At 40.4% G+C, this 18,416-nt stretch overlaps 1 protein-coding gene across 1 annotated transcript; it reads left to right on the top strand.

Annotated features, from left to right (window-relative positions):
* The first annotated feature begins 4,436 nt into the window (after window positions 1-4,436).
* Window positions 4,437-17,856, top strand: pdia8 (protein disulfide isomerase family A, member 8). Its single transcript, XM_017711406.2, has 13 exons — window positions 4,437-4,747; window positions 6,475-6,553; window positions 6,702-6,819; window positions 7,189-7,296; window positions 8,547-8,676; window positions 9,016-9,129; window positions 10,166-10,291; window positions 11,233-11,415; window positions 12,173-12,281; window positions 12,425-12,553; window positions 14,025-14,104; window positions 15,006-15,063; window positions 16,193-17,856. The coding sequence occupies exons 1-13, from the start codon at window positions 4,587-4,589 to the stop codon at window positions 16,280-16,282; spliced, it is 1,485 nt and encodes a 494-aa protein (XP_017566895.1). The 5' UTR covers window positions 4,437-4,586; the 3' UTR covers window positions 16,283-17,856.
* Window positions 17,857-18,416: the final 560 nt, after the last annotated feature.

The following is an 18,416-nucleotide window of genomic DNA, read 5'->3' as shown; positions in this document are numbered from 1 at the left end:
AGAGCTATAAAGCAGAAGCTGTTATGTAGAGTTACTGAAGCTGTGTAGGGTTATAAAGTAGAGGCTGTTATGTAGAGTTACTGAAGCTGTGTAGGGTTATAAAGTAGAGGCTGTTATGTAGAGTTACTGAAGCTGTGTAGCGTTATAAAGTAGAGGCTGTTATGTAGAGTTACTGAAGCTGTGTAGGGTTATAAAGCAGAGGCTGTTATGTAGAGTTACTGAAGCTGTGTAGGGTTATAAAGTAGAGGCTGTTATGTAGAGTTACTGAAGCTGTGTAGGGTTATAAAGTACAGGCTGTTATGTAGAGTTACTGAAGCTGTGTAGGGTTATAAAGCAGAGGCTGTTATGTAGAGTTACTGAAGCTGTGTAGGGTTATAAAGTAGAGGCTGTTATGTAGAGTTACTGAAGCTGTGTAGGGTTATAAAGTAGAGGCTGTTATGTAGAGTTACTGACGCTGTGTAGGGTTATAAAGTAGAGGCTGTTATGTAGAGTTACTGAAGCTGTGTAGGGTTATAAAGTAGAGGCTGTTATGTAGAGTTACTGAAGCTGTGTAGGGTTATAAAGTAGAGGCTGTTATGTAGAGTTACTGAAGCTGTATAGAGTTATAAAGTAGAGGCTGTTATGTAGATTTAGTGAAGCTGTGTAGGGTTATAAAGTAGAGGCTGTTATGTAGAGTTACTGAAGCTGTGTAGGGTTATAAAGTAGAGGCTGTTATGTAGAGTTACTGAAGCTGTATAGAGTTATAAAGTAGAGGCTGTTATGTAGATTTAGTGAAGCTGTGTAGGGTTATAAAGTAGAGGCTGTTATGTAGAGTTACTGAAGCTGTGTAGGGTTATAAAGTAGAGGCTGTTATGTAGAGTTACTGAAGCTGTATAGAGCTATAAAGCAGAAGCTGTTATGTAGAGTTACTGAAGCTGTGTAGGGTTATAAAGTAGAGGCTGTTATGTAGAGTTACTGAAGCTGTGTAGGGTTATAAAGTAGAGGCTGTTATGTAGAGTTACTGAAGCTGTGTAGCGTTATAAAGTAGAGGCTGTTATGTAGAGTTACTGAAGCTGTGTAGGGTTATAAAGTAGAGGCTGTTATGTAGAGTTACTGAAGCTGTGTAGGGTTATAAAGCAGAGGCTGTTATGTAGATTTACTGAAGCTGTGTAGGGTTATAAAGTAGAGGCTGTTATGTAGAGTTACTGAAGCTGTGTAGGGTTATAAAGTACAGGCTGTTATGTAGAGTTACTGAAGCTGTGTAGGGTTATAAAGCAGAGGCTGTTATGTAGAGTTACTGAAGCTGTGTAGGGTTATAAAGTAGAGGCTGTTATGTAGAGTTACTGAAGCTGTGTAGGGTTATAAAGTAGAGGCTGTTATGTAGAGTTACTGAAGCTGTGTAGGGTTATAAAGTAGAGGCTGTTATGTAGAGTTACTGAAGCTGTGTAGGGTTATAAAGTAGAGGCTGTTATGTAGAGTTACTGAAGCTGTGTAGGGTTATAAAGTAGAGGCTGTTATGTAGAGTTACTGAAGCTGTTTAGGGTTATAAAGGAGAGGCTGTTATGTAGAGTTACTGAAGCTGTGTAGGGTTATAAAGTACAGGCTGTTATGTAGAGTTACTGAAGCTGTGTAGGGTTATAAAGCAGAAGCTGTTATGTAGAGTTACTGAAGCTGTGTAGGGTTATAAAGCAGAAGCTGTTATGTAGAGTTACTGAAGCTGTGTAGCGTTATAAAGTAGAGGCTGTTATGTAGATTTAGTGAAGCTGTGTAGGGTTATAAAGTAGAGGCTGTTATGTAGAGTTACTGAAGCTGTGTAGGGTTATAAAGTAGAGGCTGTTATGTAGAGTTACTGAAGCTGTATAGAGCTATAAAGCAGAAGCTGTTATGTAGAGTTACTGAAGCTGTGTAGGGTTATAAAGTAGAGGCTGTTATGTAGAGTTACTGAAGCTGTGTAGGGTTATAAAGTAGAGGCTGTTATGTAGAGTTACTGAAGCTGTGTAGCGTTATAAAGTAGAGGCTGTTATGTAGAGTTACTGAAGCTGTGTAGGGTTATAAAGTAGAGGCTGTTATGTAGAGTTACTGAAGCTGTGTAGGGTTATAAAGCAGAGGCTGTTATGTAGATTTACTGAAGCTGTGTAGGGTTATAAAGTAGAGGCTGTTATGTAGAGTTACTGAAGCTGTGTAGGGTTATAAAGTACAGGCTGTTATGTAGAGTTACTGAAGCTGTGTAGGGTTATAAAGCAGAGGCTGTTATGTAGAGTTACTGAAGCTGTGTAGGGTTATAAAGTAGAGGCTGTTATGTAGAGTTACTGAAGCTGTGTAGGGTTATAAAGTAGAGGCTGTTATGTAGAGTTACTGAAGCTGTGTAGGGTTATAAAGTAGAGGCTGTTATGTAGAGTTACTGAAGCTGTGTAGGGTTATAAAGTAGAGGCTGTTATGTAGAGTTACTGAAGCTGTGTAGGGTTATAAAGTAGAGGCTGTTATGTAGAGTTACTGAAGCTGTTTAGGGTTATAAAGGAGAGGCTGTTATGTAGAGTTACTGAAGCTGTGTAGGGTTATAAAGTACAGGCTGTTATGTAGAGTTACTGAAGCTGTGTAGGGTTATAAAGCAGAAGCTGTTATGTAGAGTTACTGAAGCTGTGTAGGGTTATAAAGCAGAAGCTGTTATGTAGAGTTACTGAAGCTGTGTAGCGTTATAAAGTAGAGGCTGTTATGGAGAGTTACTGAAGCTGTGTAGGGTTATAAAGTAGAGGCTGTTATGTAGAGTTACTGAAGCTGTTTAGGGTTATAAAGTAGAGGCTGTTATGTAGAGTTACTGAAGCTGTGTAGGGTTATAAAGTACAGGCTGTTATGTAGAGTTACTGAAGCTATGTAGGGTTATAAAGTAGAAGCTGTTATGTAGAGTTACTGAACGATTGGATCTTTTCTTTTAACCCAAACTAAATTTAAACTTTCGCTGGCAACAAATAATGTTTGAACCAATGAAACATCAGGAGTGTTTTGTTTGTGTCGGCTTGTGTTGAACAGAAGAAGATAATCAAAAAGAAAAATAAACTTGGCCACTGAAAACACACGCACACACACACACACACACTCGAGTTATGGGGGTGCTTTAGAGTATCCCAGCGGTCATTGGGCAGTGGTCAGTCCATCACAGGGCCACTTGAAGCATTTAAATGTATTTTATTCCTGGCCTCAATTAAAACATCACAATTGTAAACTTGTTTTAGTAAATTAAACAACTAAAATGAAATGTATGTTTAAATAAAACAAAATCTGTTCAAATACGAAATACATTTATGCAGAAATAGTTTGGGTTTAAAGTTATTTTTCATCCTGAGAGACTCGTTATTAAATGGGCTGTAGCGTAGAGGTCACAGCAACCTTTTACATATTTAATGTAAACAGTAATAAAGTACAGTATTGCATTCTGGCTGTATTCGTTAGTGCACTGGTCAGTAATGTGTTCAGCAAACAACGTTTAATATGTTTGTGACAAAATCCCAGCATCTGCAGACTAAGACCATCCGGCTCCGCCCTCATCAGCTCTGTATTTGCTTCATGTTAGCTGTGCTATATTTATTTATTTATTTATTTATTTAATTATATAAGTATAGTTGACTGCGTTTGTATGAACTGAAATATATTTTAATTGCTATTTTATTTATATTTTGCTTTAATACAGACCAATAAAAAGTTAACCCCACCTTGACACCGTGTAACCTTCAAGAGGAAAATCATTTTTGTGAGACTTTTGTAAGTTAATACTGTGGCAAGCAACCCAGACACCCTCAAAAATACGGTTCCTCAAGGTTTCTCTACTAACAGCAGTGGTTCTGCTAAGATGCACGTCCATCTGCATCAAATGGTTCTTTGCATGGTTAAATGGTTCTTCGGATTGATGGCGAATGTACCCTATATGGTTCTCTAAAGAACCTTTTTTTTTTTTTTAATTTGCTCTATATAGCACCAGATATCAAGCCTGTAACAACAGCAGAACCTTTTTGGTGCTGTTTTTAGGAAAGTTCTGTATACACCACATTCCCCACAACCTGAAGAACCATTGCACCATGCAAAGAACCATTTCCCCATACTAAAGAACCCTTGAAGAACCATCCCTTTTAAGAGTGTACATGTAAAAACACGTACTTATTTAAAAATCTTATAATAAGTCATTTTAATCCAGCCGCTGTCGTTTTGTTTATGTAGTGCTTTTTGAACAGATTAAGCCACAGGACTGCACAGAACACAGTCTACGGGCTAAACAGACGCTGTCAGTGCCCGTGATGCTGCCCTCTGGTGGCTGCTCGTAAAATCGTCGTCAGACGAAATTACAGTGAAGCGCGGACGATTGGACGCGCTCTGATTGACCTGCGGATCCACCAATCACAGGCTTACATCTCACCACCTGTAGAAATGACGCCCAATCGCCGCTCACTTTTCCTTTCGCCCCGCCCCCAACGTGGAGGAACGGTCTGGGCCGGAGAGGTGGGGAGAGAGAGAGACAGAGAGAGAGAGAGAGAGAGAGAGAGAGAGAGAGAGAGAGCGCGGAGCGGAGGAGATTCATCTTTTCTTTCTTCTGTCCATCCGGGGTTTATCCCGCTCTCATGGCTAATTCGCTGTCCGCCGTTTTGTCCTGTGTGCTGTTCGTGTCTTTCTTCGGCCGCTCTGCGCACGCGCGCAGCGATGTCGTCGAACTGCGAGACGCTGACTTCGACTATGCGGCCGCCGAGCACGAGACCCTGCTGGTGAAGTTTTACGCGCCCTGGTGAGCCGCACGCGCAGCTTCTCCTGCGCTTCACACCTGTCTGGACACCTGTGCGCGAGACACCGTGTGTTGCACGCGCTCAGCTTTGCTGCCGGGTTTACTGAGCTGTCCATGGTACCTGCTGCCCGCTGCACGCGCCGGTTATGGACCTGGAAGCATCTTGTTCCAGTTTCCCCGGTCCACCTTAAATGGCGCAGCGGCTGCGTTCTAGAGCTTCAGGCGCCTGCATGTAACTGCCGCTCTATTTAAGGTGGGACGGGAAAAGTGGAGCCAAAAGCTGTTGCCTTTGTAAATGTGCGCATTACAATTTTAATGTAAATCCTCCGGTCAGTTTTCGAGCTCAGAGCCTCGTCCAGAGCTGGTCGTGCTTTAATCGAGTGTGGCTTCCTGAAGCTGGAAGTGTAGCCATAACATTTCTGAAAGCCTTATCGGCCTCGCTCCTGCGCTCACTGTCCAGTTTATCAGCTGCATTTACCTTATAGGCGAGTTAAATTACAGCCCGCAGTGCATCTGTTTCTCTGACACTTTGTTAGCCCCCCTTCACCCTCTTCTTTAGTGGTCAGGACCCCCACAGAGCAGGGATCACTTGGTAGTTCACTTCTGTGTCTGATCCACTCGTACCAGCGGAACACTGCAGTAACACACCACCACCACGTCAGTGTCACTGCAGTGCTGAGAATGATCCACCGCCCAAATAGCACCTGCTCTGTGAGGGTCCATGGGGGTCCTGATCACTGAAGAACAGGGTATCAGAGTATCAGAGAAACAGATGGACTACAGTCTGTAACTGTAGAACTACAGAGTGCAGCTATACAGTAAGTGGAGCTGATCAAATGGACAGTGAGAAACATGGAGGTAGTTTTAATGAAGTGGCCGGTCAGTGTATGTCCGCATCTTTCCTAGTTTACAGTTCTGCGTTATACGAGTGTATTTCCTTTATGAGTTGAGTGTATATATGAGGTATGAGAAGTATAAATTCATATTACAGTTATAAATGTATGTCTAAATGCCCCAATCATACATTTATTCTTCAGTAATAGATTTATTCTATCTAGTTATAAATGCATATTTACCAGTTATGAACTATTAATTCTTAGTTTTGAGTCCTCAGTTATGAGTATTAAGTTATGAGTGTGCATTCTTTAGTTATAAGGGCTTATTCCCCAGTTATAAGTGTGCAATCCTCAATATCAAGTGCTTATTTCCCATTAATAAGTGTACGATCCTCAGTTATAAGGCCTTATTTCTCAGTTATAAGTGTGTGATCCTCAGTTATAAGGGCTTATTTCCCAGTTATAAGTGTGCATTCCTCAGTTATAAGTGATTATTCCCCAGTTATAAGTGTGCATTCCTCAGTTATAAGTGATTATTCCCCAGTTATAAGTGTGCATTCCTCAGTTATAAGTGATTATTCCCCAGTTATAAGTGTGCATTCCTCAGTTATAAGTGTGCAGTCCTCACTTATAAGTGTACATTCCTCAGTTATAAGGGCTTATTTCTCAGTTATAAGTGATTATTCCCCAGTTATAAGTGTGCATTCCTCAGTTATAAGTGTGCATTCCTCAGTTATAAGGGCTTATTTCTCAGTTATAAGTGATTATTCCCCAGTTATAAGTGTGTGATCCTCAGTTATAAGGGCTTATTTCCCAGTTATAAGTGTGCATTCCTCAGTTATAAGTGATTATTCCCCAGCTATAAATGTCTGTTTCACTTCATTTTCTCCACAGGTGTGGCCACTGTAAGAAACTTGCTCCCGAGTTTGAAACTGCTGCCAAGCGACTGAAAGGAATAGTAACTTTAGCCAAGGTAACCTCTCTGAGACACTCCTTTTTTAGCGATTTTGTTGTGGATTTACTGTGTGGGTGATCACTGTGCTGTGAATGAGAAGTGTCTACAGAGAGATATTAGTTTGTGTTTATTTTGACTGGTCAGTGCTTTGTCCTGTCCTCTACAGGTGGACTGTACGACTAACACAGAGGTTTGTGGGCGTTTTGGGGTAAACGGATACCCCACTCTCAAAATCTTTAGGAACGGAGAGGAGTCATCATCATATGATGGTCCACGTTCAGCAGGTGTGCATTGTAGATTCAAAGCAGTGAAGTGCCATCGCACAAAATACGTTATCCTTTGATTATGTTCTAGATTTCTTTACATTTGCCGCAAAATCCATTTCAGTAAGTTAAATATACTATTTAATATAGTAAAGCTGTTAGAGCTTTGTTTCGTAGTGGAGACAAATTGGTTTTGCTTGCACTTTGATTTTTATGCCGATATGATTGCACACAGTTGCTTCCCATTGAGGAGTTCATTTTCATGAATGTATATACTTCTGTTGTTATGTGCCAAACTCATTTGGTATTATCGATGCCATTCAAAGTATTATGGTTTATTCTGAAATGATTTTTAGCAGAATTTAAATCATAAATGTAAATCTTTTACAGATGGAATCGTGGATTATATGAAGAAGCAGGCAGGCCCAGATTCTGTGTCTCTACACAATGAAAAAGACCTAGAGACCTTCATCAACCACTTTGATGCTAGTGTGGTTGGTGAGTACTTAGTCTTTGAGGTCAATCGTGTTTATTATGGAGTTAAAGCGTTATATTTGTTCAAGAAACATGCTCTGTCTTCATTGTTTATGTAGCGTCCACTGTTTCTTGTTGTGATATCATATACAGTACCTCTGCAGGTATTCTATATATGACAGAGACCATCTTTTTCCATAAATTCCCAGTCAAAATGGACATTAAGCACAAGTTATTCATTTTTCAGTGTCATTAAAAACAGAAGACAGTTCAGTCTTAGAAGTTGGTTGTATTGTCTTTTTACAATTCAAGTAATCCTAATGACAAGTTTGGACTCACCGGTCTATAAAACCTTACTTTACATCTCAGATGTCCAGTTTTGGTGTTCTAGTGCAAATTTGTCTATTTCCTTTTCTCAGTGAGGCTTCTTTCAGCTACACATCCTTTCAGACCCATAGTGCTGACTGGTCTTCTCACAGTGGAAGGATGGACAGAAACACCTGTGGATGTTTTCAGATCTGAAGCAGTTTGATTTTCTCCTCTCTCTCAGAGATGAAAGCTTTAAGTGCTGTTTATCTGATGGGGGCAGTTTTGGTGTCGACCAGGTCTTCCAGGTGGTTTTTAGGAGGTATTTATGAACCTCGCTTTGTGCTCAGGGACACAGGCATGCTGAGACAGAAGAGGGGCTTCTTCAAACTCTCACCACAAAGTTAGAAGCAAATAATTGTCTTTTAGCCTTCACTGGAATTCATGAGCCCAAACTCTGAAAACCAGTACCATGATCCCTCCTCCACCAAACGTTACTGTTGGCGCAGTAGTGTTCTCCTGGCACCTGCCCAACCCAGATTCATCCATCAGTCTGCCAGATAGTGCAGAATGAACCATCACTCCAGAGAACATGTTTCTGTTGCTCCAGCGTCCAATGGCAACGTGCTTTATACCGAACCAGCCGTCGCTTAACATTGCGGATAGTGTCATCTTAGGCTTGTGTGCAGCTGCATGGCCATGGAAACCCAGCTCATGAAGCTCCTGACAAACTGTTCTTGTGCTGATTTTCAAATATGATCTTTAATACAATTTACAATTTCTTTAGCCAAAAAAATGTATAATGAAAATTTGTGGTGTTATAAAGTAAAACACTATTTAAGGAAATAGGTGTGTAAATAATGATTATATAGTCAGGTATGCATCACTTAGATTATATGGCTGTGCTGTTAATTTGATACTATCTCCCTCTCTCATGCTGTCTCTCTGTCTCTCACTCCAACGTTCAGGTGTGTTTGAGAGCAGTGATAGCCCTCAGCTGGTGGAGTTTCTAAAAGGAGCCAATCTGATGAGGGACAAATTCCGCTTTGCGCACACCACTGACCTCCAGCTGGGCCTCAGATATGACCTCCCATCTGAGTAAGGGCAGAGGAGAGAAAGGCAGTGGGCTGCCAACCGGGACCAAACCCAATAATCAATAAAGGAAAATGCTAATTAATCTGCCTAGAACCTCCCATGGCCTGTACACTGACTTTTCTTACTTTTTGATCGGTCATTTCTCACTCGTAGCTCATTTCAACAAACTGAGAAATTCTGTTCAAAGTTCAGAATTCAAATTTAATCCATGTCACATTTGTGTTCCTGAGTAGAGGAGGAGGTATTTTATTGCTATTTGAATTTGATGAGAAGTTACTTGTGTGTACCTATGACTGTGATTCTGTTAAATAACCTTGAAGCTGCTGCTGTGTGTGTCTGCAGGGGTGTGCTGTTGTTCAGGCCTCCCCGGCTGGCCAGCATGTTTGAGGAGAGCGTGGTACCACACAGAGGCCCTTTCTCCGTCACTGCCCTGCGCCGCTTCATCAGAGACAACATGTAAGCAACGTGCCTTCATACCTCTGTACTCATACTGGCACCCACTGCATTGCAGTTCTCGCCGGAAATCAAGGCCTCTACTGTATACTACACTGTCGATACTAGTGAAAATATTAATGTCAGTGGTGTTAAATGATAAAAATCATTAATCGAATGAATCACAATAATAGGTTGTGCTTAATTATGATTTATCGTGAAGTTTAAGTAGTGCTTCTGCTGTGGAGGCGGTGCCCTCACTGTGTCTTTGCTGTATTGACACATTAAGGTTTCCAGATTAAACATGAGCATTAACGTGTTAACATTGACAGCCCTAATTAATGCACATGTAAAATTACCTATCATTGCTGTCAGAACAAAACCTAGTATCTCTAAAATGGTAACTTTACATGAGAGGGAAAAAAACAATTTTTTTATGGAAATAATTGAAAAAATATTTTAATACCATTCATTTTGGAGTGTTTCTGTTTGTCCACTCATCATGAAATCTGGACACAGCTGGTGATTTCAAACTAGGTTAAAAAGTGACAAAATGGAAATACAAGGTTTTGTTCTAACAGCAAGGACAGCATGCTTAATACAGCAAAATCAAGCTGGCTGGTCTATTTGGTTCTCTCTGTCTCTGTCTGCATGACACTGTCAGTTACCACTACACAAAATAGGCCTTAAAGGGGAATTCCACCAATTTTTCCAAATTTTTGACTAGTTCAGTCTTTGAGATGCAACATAGTCATGCTGAGAAATGGTTAATTGTAGAGGAGCATACAGTCTGAGGTCTCTGCAGAGGTGCTGATAGAAACCAGGACTCACCATGTCTACAACACAAATAAAGCTGTTTGGTTTAGTATCCAAACCCACCACTAAATCTACACGTGCCGTCTGTTTTTTTATGTGTGATGATGATAAAATGGTAAAATAGTCATAAATCTGACCCTGAAATAACCTGAAAATCTACAATAAGTGTTCTTTGGGGACTATTTTTGCCTCAGCCGTAGGTGAGCGTGCACACTGCAATACTTTTCTGTCTGTGTGCCTGTAGTTATGGAATCTGCCCACACATGACCAAAGAGAATAACGATCAGCTGCGGAAGAGGGACCTGCTGACGGCGTATTATGACCTGGATTACCTGCACAACCCCAAAGGCTCCAACTACTGGAGAAACAGGTGAGCAGCAATTTTCCTCAGATTTATATTACAGCTCCCCTGCTGCTGTTTCCCTCTGGTCATCTTCACAGCCTTGCCAAAATAGGCTTTACATGCAGATCAAGTGAGGGGTTCCCATATCAGTAAGCAGTTGTACTGCATCTTCAGCAGCCCTTTGTTCACATACGTAGGGTGTGTTTTTCTGGCCTTTTATTTCACGCAAATTTGTGACTGCAAGTATACATGCATTCGTCAGATCCTGTTGGTGTGGGTTCATTCAGATTTCTTTCCTTTCAATCATGCGCCAAAGCTGCTAAGTGTAAAGAGCACCCTCTTGTGGAGACTCTTCGGCCTGCTAAATGTGAGCGAGTGAGTGACTGAGTGGCTGAGTTAGGTACTAAAGTACTATTTAGACAGGTCATTTTACTTGTGAAGTTGGGCTTATATAGTATTACCACAGGATGTCTGTAATGTTTTTAACCAGTTCACTCAGGGTAAGACGTATAAATGACAGAGATTGAAGAGGATACTGAATTTACGCATTGCCGTCACACCAAAAAAGGTTTCTTACCCAATAAGCTCGTCTGCTCACAGATAAAAAAATTGTCCAAATGTTTAATTGAATCTTGAATGCAGTTAGTACTATAATTGACTTTAATTGCTTTTATAGTTTATAGTCATTTTAATGTTTAGAGTGATACACTTGAGTTTAGACAATACAAACTGACTTGATTTGGGCCACAGAGAATACAAGTAAATGCTTTTTTGAGTGCCTCCATACTTAAGAGATAACTCTAAAACTCCTTTTTTTAAGGATATAATTGAATATTTATTGGCATGGCAATATGCAAGGGCTATTTCTGCAGTTTGTTTTACAGTAGATAAAAGCCTGAGGACTCTTTACTGACACAGCTGTGCATGTAAGAGTGTATTGAAAAGTTGCTCTGTGCTGATTTGGTCAGGGTGATGAAGGTGGCATCTCAGTACAGTTCTCGTGGCCTGCTCTTCTCTGTGGCTAATCGGAAAGACTTTGAGGATGAGCTGGAAGAAGACTATGGGTTGGGAACATCAGAAGGCAGCGAGGTTCCATTTGTCACCATCAGGAATCGAGCAGGACACAAATACAGCATGCGCGAGGAGTTCACGTAAGTCCAGCCACGTCTCAATGCACACAGCAGATTTTTGAAGGGACTAATGAAGGCCAGACACTCACTTATATACCTCAGATTTTCATCTGATCTTTTAAACTCAGACACACTTGTCCTTATTTAGAAAAAATTCTGAATCAGTGGCGTCAATCTTAGCTACTAAAAAGGCCATAATAAAGAATCTCATCAAATATGTGGGCCAGCTGGGTTTTCATTTCATTTTTACCATGACCTGAACAGGCCATTGTTTATTCAAAATATGCCAGAACTGCAATATGTAATAAAAATGTATTTAAAAATAATTCTAAATAAAAAGAAACAGTTTTAGGTATTTTTTTAAGCTGCCTATTTGCTTGAACTAGACACCAGACACATTTTCTTTTTGTGTAACCGCTGACCCAGAGATTATTGAGGGTCAGAACGCAAACTGTGTTGCAGTGCATGCTGGGGACTGTAGTGCATCTCAGGGTAGTAGGAATAGAAAGTTCAAATAATTTTGCGGACTGAATAGGACTGCGTCATGGGCCTGACTTGGCCTGCAGGCCTTGTGTTTGACACAGGGGGTCTAGTGGAAATAATTGGTCAGTTTTATTTAGAAAAAAGCCTAAAGGAAATATTAGTAGTATATATTAGTCATTTTAGAGGAAATGTAGGATCAAAAAGGCCTCTGAAATGGATCTTTAGGCTGTGAAACAAACTCGTAGTGTTGTTTTAAATATTACATGATCATATGAATAATCTGTTTACTCTTCAGGCGAGATGGAAAGTCTTTGGAGAGGTTTTTGGAGGATTACTTTGCTGACAGATTGAAACGTTATATCAAATCTGAGCCTGTACCTGCAAACAACAATGGACCAGTCAAGGTGTGTACACAGGATTAACATTTTTATTATTATTTTATTTTATTTTTTATAAGTTTATTTTAATATAATTAACGCTCTTTTATTAATGTTTGCTTCAGAACACATTACTCCACTGTTTTTAATGACTCTGTGTGTGTGTGTAGGTGGTTGTAGCAGATACGTTTGAAGAAATAGTGAATGACCCAGAAAAAGATGTGCTGATTGAGTTTTATGCCCCGTGGTGTGGCCACTGCAAGAAGCTAGAGCCCAAATATACAGAACTCGGACAGGAGGTGGGTCACCACGACAGAAAGAGCCAAGCACAGATTTGTTCATCGACATCAGCATCTGGACACCTTTCAACCTGTTAGCGTTTTCAGTGTTATTGTAATGTTTCAAAATGTCTCTTTTTATTTCCAGTTTATTTATGAATTAGTTGTCGCTATGTACACTCATCTGCAAATGTTTTGGCACCCCTGGTCAAATTCCGTTTTTTTTTTTAAGTGAAAATAAGTCACTCATCCTCTACAGAGACACTCTTCTGCACATTTTAATGCATAATTCCTGTTTATTTTCTCAATGTAACAATCCCACTTTGTATTATTATTTCTAATAACTGAAATTCCTTCAACAAGTCTGTTTTTCTGATTGTAACATTTACATTTACATTTATGGCATTTGGCTGACGCTCTTATCCAGAGCGACTTACAATTCGACCATTTTACACAGCAAGGCGAAGGTGGTGTTAGGAGTCTTGCCCAAGGACTCTTATTGGTATAGTGTAGGGGGCTTGCCCAGGTGGGGATTGAACCCCATAGTTTTGTAGAAGGCAGAGGTGTTAACCACTACACTATCCCAACCACAGGAATTGTGTAATTATCAACATACAAGAGTACATGCACTGCATCTTATTAAATCAATTCAAGTTTATTTGTAAACAATGTTGTCACAAAGCAGCTTCACAGAAGTTTGAAAACACACAGTTACAACATATATCCCCAGTGAGCAGGCCAGAGGCGACGGTGGCAAGGGAAAACTCCCTCAGACTGGAGGAAGAAACCTTGGGAGGAACCTCCTCTGGTCACACAGTGTTTACAATTTAATAAGCTAAATACCCAATAGAAGCTAAGAGGATTTAGCTAGCTATAGTAACTTGTGCATGGCTATGTGGTATGACAAGATAACCCGACCAACGTCTGGGCTTCTAACTATTCTGTAATGTGTAGGTAATTACACAGCAACAGCAACACATCCTTAAAAAGAACTTACAGTATTTTAATTCTGAATAAAAAAATGTATTATATTAAACTAAATTATAGTCTCCAATACTGTGTGTAATTGCACAAGATTAAATATGCTTTAACTGTCATAATCCTGTGGAATTACAGGAGCAGAAAATGAATTTCCATGTGTTTATGAGCTGCACAGCTGAACTCCATCTGCAGCGGTGAACACATTAACAGTAGTTATATTGTTGTGTCAAGTATTGTTAATGTGTAACTACGCAGTTAAGTTAAGCCACACTTTATATTTTTTTGGTTTATTTTTTCCTGTATGTTGAACTCAGTAAGTAGATAGAAATTGTGCACTTCATTTGTACGAATAAGTCATGTTTAACTTTGTTTTCTGTAGAGTTTGTTGTGTTAAAAGACTTACTTACTACACAGCGTAATTTGTCCAGGGGTGTTCAAAATTTGCATACAGCTGTGTATGTTCTGCCTTCCAGCGCTTTTTGTTGGTTAGCTGTCATCTCTCTTTCCTCAGCTTTCCGGTGATCCCAGTATCGTTATTGCCAAGATGGACGCCACTGCCAACGATGTACCACTAGGCTATGATGTACAAGGGTAGGCAGTCAGAACAATCCCACCATTATCAACTGCTTCTGCGTCTTTATCAGCAGTAGATTTTTTAGACTTTCTAATAGCTTAACATTATATTTTTACACTTACAAAAAGGCAAAAGGTGATGATGATGATGATGGTGGACCTGGGGAGGGGAGGGGTGATGGTGCACAAAATTGACCTATCAAAATGCATTAGATGAAGGCACTTTGGTGTCCAGCCACCAACTTTGTTGCTATTTACACAGTAGATGTTTAAAAGTAACTTTCATGCAATGAATTAAAATATGTTGTATTAGCAAACATGGACTACAATGACCAATCTGTAATTTCACTTAACAGCTGCACAGGAGCTGTCCACTTATTTTAAAGCGTCACTTTTACATAGTTTCTGTGGAACATTTGTGCTGTGACATTTTAGCCTTTCATTTTCCATAGGCTTAGAGAGTATTGCTTTTGGGGCAGTCGTGGGCTGGAGGTTAGGGGAGCTGGCCCTGTGACTGGAAGGTTGCCGGTTCGATCCCCAGGGCCGACAGTCCATGACTGAGGTGTCCTTGAGCAAGACACCTAACCCCCAACTGCTCCCTGGGCGCCGTGGATAGGGCTGGGCAAGTGTGCTCACTGCCCCCTAGTGTGTGTGTTCACTGGTGTGTATGTGGTGTTTCACTTCACGGATGGGTTAAATGTGGAGGTGGAATTTCCCCAGTTGTGGGATCAAAAAAGTATCACTTTCATAAAGAATGTAAAAGGGTCCCTGATCTGATTTACCTTTAAGAGCTCATCTTCTAACTTGGACAACACACATTCATGAAGATTTTTGTGTGTGCTTTTTAGTTTATACTGTAATGCATGCTGTATCTACACTCGTATGCCTTTGTTAAGGTTAATTTGACCTTTTTTTACAGCTTTCCCACAATATACTTTGTTCCTGCTGGGAGGAAAGATGAACCAAAGCGATATGAGGTAATGTTCTTGATTTCCACAGGGTCACTACACACTTAAAAAAGATGGTTCTTCAAGGGTTCTTTAGGAAATATAGAACTATTGAACCACAAATACTCTGCATGATCGAAAAGGTTCTATATAGAACCATCTACACCAATCTGAAGAACACTTTCACCATGTAAATAATTACATGGTGAAAGTGTTCTTCAGATTGGTGTAGATGGTTCTATATAGAACCTTTTCGAAAATGGTCCTATATAGCACCGAAAAATCCGATACGTATCCGAGCTGTAGCAGTGTGACTCAGTCTAAACAGCCAGATCGGAATTCTTTCACTTGGAAAACTTTTACGTCAGTCCAACTCGACATTCGTCATAGTTTTGCGCTTCTGAGACTCAGAAACATTTAGGCTGATACTTCTGTACCAAAAAATTAGAGACTCATCGCAGCCGCTCCGAGTCTGAAGAGGTTTCCAATGAAGCAGCCGAGCGCGGCCGGAGGAGCCCGAGGCCGCAGCGACAGAGAACAGTTTAAAGAAGTGGCCCTGACCGAATAACGTACCCCTTTTTACAGGGAACTCGAACACATTGTGGGTGATGAGTCCAGCTGTCACCCATTAGAACTTCATAATCGCTCCTGTGGTGCTGGTGAAGATGATACTGAACCCTCTGAGAACGACAGTCATTCGCTGGCCATCATGACTGTTCACCTCTGGATGAGCCACGGGTACCTCTGTTCTTTTGCGGATGTGGGTCGGTTTAGGAGCTGATCTGTTCAGACTGATGTCACATACAGATCATATTCAAAAGATATTGTGGACAGCCAAACCAAAAAAATGTATTCGGTAAGAAAATCAGATTTGGGCCTCTTTTACCTGCTGTGTGAACGTAGCCAAAGAGTTCTTCTGTTGTTACAGGCTTGACCCTTTTGGTGCTTTATAGAACCTTTTTCTAAATTTACAGCCTCAATCTGTAGAACCCTTTCATCATGCAAATAACCCATTAATCATGCGAGGTGTTAATGGTTCTATGTAGTATCATTTTCTTCACTAACAAATCCTTGAAGAACCACCGTTTTTATGTGTGGAGGTTTTTTAACATGGCATTTGTTTGGTACCATAAAACAAAGCATGTCTCTGTTGTTTCAGGGACCCCGTGAAGTGAAGGACTTTATCAGCTTTTTGAAACGAGAAGCTACCAGCTCACTAGTGCTTAACGGAGTGAAAGAAGAACTGTGAAGTGCTAGGAAGGGGAGGATGCTGGGAAATGCAGTTCATTACACAGGTTTCATTTGTTTGGTTCTGCTGAAATACAGGTCACTGGGGACCTCCAGAAACTCAGCCACACATATCATTCATTCGAAAAGATCCCATTGGAGTAGTGATGTTTTCCATTTCTTTTGACCTCTGAGAATGATCAGGGACCCTTTATCGATTCGTAAGGCTACATAAAGCTGACATAAACCTACACCAACGTTTATAAAGACTCACTCCAACAAGGCTCAGTTGTCATAAAGGCTGCCTTTGTCGATTCTGGTGTCATTATATCTACTGAGGCAACTGGTGGTTGTTGGAATAAGCCTTTATAAATGTCTACATAGTTTTGAAAAGGCTTAGCCTTATGAACACTGCCCTTCAGTAAAGCTATTGAAGAATCAGTTCTTTCAGCAAGTCACCAGAACAAGCCCTGCAGATGGACTAGCAGAGGTGCATCATTAATTATTTACCAGGGTCGTCAAAAAGCAAAAGCCAGTCTCCTCCGCTCTGAAGCTGTGACCTTTATATTCATGTTAAATACATTAAATTATGTTAGATACATTTGAGAAAACTCTTCTCCTAGTTGAACTGTGGAGGGTCCTGGGGCCTTAAGCTGTGCACTACTGTTACATGCGCTGATGCTCTGTTTCGCCTTTTCTCCGTCTCTCTTACACCATATACTGCATTCCTTTATCTTCTCGTACTCCATTATTACTCCTGATTGATGCTCGTCCATCAGTCGCGCTTTGAGGGAGCTCACTTGCACGTTCAGTTCTTTTTATCCCAGGCTAACACTGTGTCATTATTGCTTAAATCTGCTTTTCTCATTAAATTGACCATGTTTATCACCCCTGCCTGACCCTAATATTTTTACTGGTAAATGCATGGATTGCTCATTTTCAAGTAATTGTATGGGGTAAAAAAATCCTTATAATTTTTGGCTTTTTTAGTGGGGAAAATGTTGCTTTTTTCCAGTTTCAGGTTCCATTTCTCAAAGGTGAAGGAGCTGGTGAGCTTTATATGTTGGAAACTTGGCCATGATTTTATTGGACATGGACATTTGGTCTTGGACATTTCGCTGCTGTTGGAACAAAACCTTATATCTCCAAAATGGTAACTTTACAGGAGAAGGAAAAAGCATGCATTGCTTTTAATGTAAGTCAATGGAACCAGACGTTTTTCCAATCGTTTTTGGTCATTTCATTTGGTCCATTCATCATGAATTTACATACAAGGTGAAGGGCAACAGACATTCAAATTATGTCAAAAATTTTAAAAAATGACAAAAATGGAGATACAAGGTTTTGTTCCGACAGCAGCAATTTATTTATTATTATGTGGTTATTTAGGGATTTATGAACCAGGACGGGCACATTAACAATGCCATGGAGGGCCAAAGAACAGCACTGTTTACCAGGTTTCTGCTCCAGCCCGCTGTGAAAGGACTTGGTCTTCTAGCACCAGGAGAGAATAACACTGCTTTGTTGTTTTCTTTTGCTTTGTTTGCCATGTAAGTGTAACCATAACCATTAAACTGACTTTTATAATGGTTTAAATGCAAAGGTTTTTCTTCCCAATTCTGGAAATTAGTTACATTAGTTACATTAATTTAGTTAATTAGCTCATCAGGGAGGATTCAGACTGTCATCATACATTTGAAAATGCATCTGGAAACAGAAAAAAACAACCGGGTTATATGACACTCGTCAGTTGTCCGCCTTCTCCAGTTGTCACTTCATTTGTGGCACCGCAGATCCTCCATGTATTAAAAGGCATTTCCCTCAGACTTGCAGTGGCAGTTTTCCACATTTAATCTCACAATAATTCCATACTAAACCTAAAAAAGACGGGCTTAGGAACAAACATGACACCCACACAAAAACCAGATCTGGAGTTTAAGAATTGAATGATGAGCGTCAGCAGATTTTGTGTCAGTCAGCCGGGTCCAGATCCACAGAGATTCCGTTACGCGCCTCTCAAAGAGAAATCAGGCACATCAATCACGGCGTTTGGGTGTGGCATGATCTCATTTACCCTGTTCATCACTGGAGTCTGTGTAGTGCCTTTCGTCAAGGAGGCTTCTGTACATTAATCTCCATCCCTAAAACATCCTCTT

Source organism: Pygocentrus nattereri, chromosome 27, assembly GCF_015220715.1.
Source record: "Pygocentrus nattereri isolate fPygNat1 chromosome 27, fPygNat1.pri, whole genome shotgun sequence".
In the NCBI taxonomy this organism is placed as follows: Eukaryota; Metazoa; Chordata; class Actinopteri; order Characiformes; family Serrasalmidae; genus Pygocentrus; species Pygocentrus nattereri.
This window is presented reverse-complemented; position numbering and strand designations above follow the sequence as displayed.